We start from the raw sequence: 4,417 nt of genomic DNA, 5'->3' as shown, positions 1-4,417 counted from the left end.
GGGCTTATTGCTTTCTAGGACCGCACGGGCCCCGCGGGGGGCCGGGGACTCCCGGGCGGTGGGTGCCGGGCATAGGACGCCGGGGAGCGCCAACACACGTGGACTCACACGAGGACAGCAGGACGGGCCGCGGCCTGCTCGGCGCTCGGCGGGGAAACAGGAACTGAAATCACCCCAGACTCGCCGGGGGCTTATTGCTTTCTAGGACCGCACGGGCCCCGGGGCGGGCCGTAGGCCCAGGCGGGTGTCACGGGGGAGGCCCGCTCGGCGCCCGCTGCCGGGGTGGGGGGCGCGGGGGGCCTATTTGCCCCGTTCGGGCCGCAGGCTGTCAAGCAGGCACTGCAGCTGCTCCTCGCCCAGGCGGATCTTATCGTCCAGCTCCCGCTGCTCGATGATCAGAGCCGACTTCATCTTCACGAAGTGCTCGTAGTCGGCCAGGCTGTCCTCACTCAGGTAGCTGGCCAGGGTGTCGAACACGACGCGCTCACGCCGGTCCAGGTTCTGCTTGAGCTCCTTGGCGTCCTCGTGCTGCTGGATCAGGACCCTCTGCTTCTCCAGCAGCGATTGCTGTGGACAGAGAACAGCCGCTGAGGCCGCGGCCGCGGCCACAGCCTGGCCGGCCTGCCCGGGACGGGGGAGGCCCCCGGGTAGAGGCCCGCCGGGCTGCCCGCCCCTGGCCACGCGCCAGCAACGCAGCCCGGGCTGTGGCAATCGGGCGGTGCAGAGAGCCGGGCAGGGCAGGACTGGGGAGCACGCAACTGCCCCGTGCCCCCCTTTTCTCTAGAAGGTCGAGGCGGCCTCCGAGGCCCTGACTCGGTGCTGGTCACCTCTCTGGACACGTCAGCTTCCCCAGCGCAAGGCTGCCACCCCGCCCGGCTGCCCTGGAGCCCTGCCCACACCTGGCCTGGCAGGGACCCGCGGCCACGTCAGCCACGCCGCGGGGGAACACGAGTCCACCCTGCGCTGCGCACGGCCCCGGAGAGGCAGCGAGGGCTCGGAGGCCGCGTCCCAGGGAGCACGGGCCTGGCCCTCCACCTGTGGCTCCCACTCCCCCACATCCTAACTGAGCCCTCCGGCGCCGGGCGTAGACCAGAGGACAGCCGAGCGCGGACACCGGCCCACGCGGCGCCAGGCGGCCACGGTCTCGTGTCGATCTACGCTGGCGGGATTCTCGACGCGTGTCAAGAAGCCTCCTTCTTCCTCCTGCTGTTTTCCCGTCTTAGTTTGGCTGAGTTTGCAAAAGCAGCCAAGTGTAAGAAGAACGTAGCCCAGGAGGCCTGGAGCAAAGCCCGGCCACGCCAGCGCTGTGCCCCACGAGAGCCGCGCAGCCCGGCCACGTGAGCAGCACGTCCCCGAAGCCCGGGGAGGCCGCCCCGTGGCCGCCGGACCCACCCTCCTCTGCACAAGGGATGCTTTCTCTCCCCCTGCAGAGGGCTCAGGGGTCTCAGGGGAAGCAGACCACCGTGCTGAAGGCTGTCTGTACAAAGAGCCCCCCACCAAGGCCCCTGTGGCAGCAGCTGGGACGCCTGCAGGGGGCAGAAACGCCCCAGGCTGCAGCACCAGGACAGGGAATGGGAAGAAGCCCGAGACCCTGCGGCCGCTGCCCCTGCCAAAGACCGCGGTGTGCGAGAGACGCCAGCCGCAGCAGTCTCGCTCCGGGCCTGCATTCGTCAGGGCGCCGGTCGCGTGAGGGCTGGTGCCCGGCCGGCCGGGGCCTCAGCGGCCGCTCGCGGCTCACAGGATCAGCGCCCACACCCTGAGCGGAGCTCCCCACCGCCCCCCGGCCCAGCCCAGGCGGCCGCACCCAGGCGCCCACGCCCGCGCCTGCCTACCCGGTCTCCAGGAGAAGCGCTGTCGTCCAGGTTGTTGAGGGCGTTCTCCACGCGGGCCAGGCGGCCGGACAGCGACAGCAGCAGGTTGACCACCTTGTCCAGGTCCCCGATGAACATCCGGAACTTGTCGAACTCGTTGGGCTTGCACACGTCCTTGGCGATGGCCTCCACCTCGTCCCCCAGCGCGCCGTTGGCCCGGATGTCCTGCAGCAGGCTCTCGCGGGCCTCCCGGAGTACCTGCAGCTTGCGGCCGATGCTGTCCACCAGCTCCTGCTGCGGGCACAGGCGGAAACGCTGAGGGGAGCAGCGCCGGCGGCGGGAGCCCCGCTCGCGAGGCGCCCGGAGTACCTGCAGCTTGCGGCCGATGCTGTCCACCAGCTCCTGCTGCGGGCACAGGCGAAAACGCTGAGGGGAGCAGCGCCGGCGGCGGGAGCCCCGCTCGCGAGGCGCTCAGGCGGCGCGCCCCACGGCCCGAGGGTGAGGGAGGGCCGGGAGCTTGGGGGGACCATGCTGTGCCTGCCAGCGGCTCGTGGCCTCCGCGAACTAGCCCCTGGCCTCACCGCTCAGCCCCTTGCGTGGCCGCACGCGGTCCCAGCCGCTGCCTCTGCAGCTTCCTCGCACCCCAGCCCAGGTCCCGGGCACTTGTCGGCCCCTCCCCCTGGCAAGCCAAGGCACTCACAGGCTGGCGCGCCCGTCACCCCGCTCTCTGTTCCGTCACCCCTTCACCTGGGCCTTCTCCATCACCACCGCCTTTGTCTCTGTGGCCCTTCGCCTCGTTTTATACTTCTTTAAGGTTTGTTGATCTGTACGCACACACAACTGGAGTCCGGGCTACAGGTGTGGTGGGGGTGAGAGGTGCCCCAGAAACAGAGCGGGGAGCAGACAGGCGGGTCCACGGAAACCCACCGCTGAGGGCGCAGCGGGGAGACGGGAGGGGTCTGCTGCGCCCCGGGGTCCGTCCCTGGCCGGGAAGGAACTCGGCCGCGGGGGCAGCCCACAGCTCCGAGTGCTCTTTAACCCTGCGCCGGCAGGCAGGCAGGCGCTTGCTTTCATTTTTACTGCGCACACGTGACATTGGGGTGGCGGACTTGCGCTGCCACTCAGCGCAAGGGCCAATCAGCGAACGCCCCGGCCTTCGGGGCCCCGCGGCAGCGGGGCCCGCTACGGCCCAGAAGCCAGAGGGACGCCGTCCGTGCGTCCACATGACTACTGACCAGGGCGGGCGGCGGGCTGTGGCTGGGCCTGTGCTCGCCAAGTGGCCACTTGTGGACAGCGCCGTCCCTCTCCTGTGAGGCCGTCAGCCTCCCGGGTCTCCTGTGCGGGCCGTGTGCGAGCTGAGGGGCAGGGGAGCTCTGGGGGTGAGCGGAGGACGCTCGTCGGGTGACAGGCCCTTGCCCTCCTGCAGCAGGGTTGTGACCCTGTGGCCAGATGCCTGCACCCGGCAGTCAGGGGACCGGTGCCGCCCTGCGGGGCACACAGAGGTGCCTGGCCGAGCGGCCATGCCGACGCCAGCGCCCCGCAGGACAGCAGAGCAGGCCCGGCACTGGCGAGGCCCTCCCTGCCCGCCCGGGGGGGCAGGCCAGGCTCTCACTGGCTCCTCTGCTCGCCTACCTTCTTCCCGGACAGGTCATGGTCCGAGTCGCTTCCGGAGTCCTGCTCGGGCTGCTGCTCCTGCAGGTCCTTCATCTTGATGAGCAGCTCGGCCTTGGGGGCTGACGTGCTGTAGTAGGCAGAGCTGGTGGCCAGGGGCGTGGCTGCGGGCAAGCTGGACTCCTCCTTCCTGGGGGCAGCAGCAGCGGACACTTCAGCCGGACTCCCACGAGGGCTGCGGGCTGGGCAGCCCCCCCTACTGCCCCGCCGGGCACAGATGCCCCAGCCCCGGGCCTGGGTGGTGCTTTCTGCTCCCCACACCTGACCTTGCAGGCTGCATCGCTGTGCTGCACTGGCCTCCCCGTCCTGTGTTCGGGGTGTGGCACAGCTCCGCCCCCACCCCCTGGAGACCGGGGTGCCTCCTGCAGCTATTAAAACCAAAGCTGTGCCCATGTGCCGGCAGACCTCCTCCCCCCACCCGGGGGAGCCAGGCCCCAGGTCGACAACCGCTGCGCGCCTGCATGCGTGCAAGCGTGGAGAAGTCAGCAGGGCGACTCTGGAAACCGCCTGGGCAGCGTTTTGGAGGCTGTCAGGCCCGGAAGCCCCGAAGCCCCGAAGCCGACACCCCCATGCATGAAGCCTTTGGGCCTTAGCCTCGCCAGCAGGTGGCGCAGGCAGCAGTAAGCCAAGTGCTGGGAGCCCTTAGGGGCGCAGCGCTGGGCGCACTTAGGGGCGCAGGTCCCTCCCCAGGGCTCCCACGAATCGGGCGGGGATGCTCACCCCGCCCTCACGCGTCACCAGCAGGGACGCCGCAGCCCGGCAGTGGCCACGGCCGAACACGGGGCGGGGCGCACTCACTTCTCCTCCGGGGTCCGAGGAGACGGGATTTTGGGGAGCAGCTTCCTGCGCTGGTGCGCCTCCTCCAGGAGGTGCTCGTCTTTGGGGAAGATGCCCTCCATCAGGTCCACGGCGGTGCGCATCTTCACGCGCGGGTC

The 4,417-nt window shown here is 70.3% G+C and overlaps 1 protein-coding gene across 1 annotated transcript in view; it reads right to left on the bottom strand.

Annotated features, from left to right (window-relative positions):
• Window positions 1–39: 39 nt before the first annotated feature.
• Window positions 40–4,417, bottom strand: part of SHROOM2 (shroom family member 2) — a 48,149-nt gene continuing 43,771 nt past the window's right edge. Inside the window, exons 10-13 of the mRNA XM_012730236.1 lie at window positions 4,281–4,411; window positions 3,444–3,612; window positions 1,833–2,105; window positions 40–567 (exon numbers count right to left, since the gene is read on the bottom strand). Of these exons, the coding sequence (XP_012585690.1) occupies window positions 301–567; window positions 1,833–2,105; window positions 3,444–3,612; window positions 4,281–4,411 (840 nt within the window). The 3' untranslated portion in view covers window positions 40–300. The remainder of the gene's footprint in view (window positions 568–1,832; window positions 2,106–3,443; window positions 3,613–4,280; window positions 4,412–4,417) is intronic.

The sequence above is a fragment of the Condylura cristata genome, unplaced genomic scaffold (assembly GCF_000260355.1).
Source record: "Condylura cristata isolate star-nosed mole 26May11 unplaced genomic scaffold, ConCri1.0 scaffold00027, whole genome shotgun sequence".
Taxonomy (NCBI): Eukaryota; Metazoa; Chordata; class Mammalia; order Eulipotyphla; family Talpidae; genus Condylura; species Condylura cristata.
Note: the sequence above shows the minus strand (reverse complement) of the source record. Positions and strands in the feature narration are given on the sequence as shown.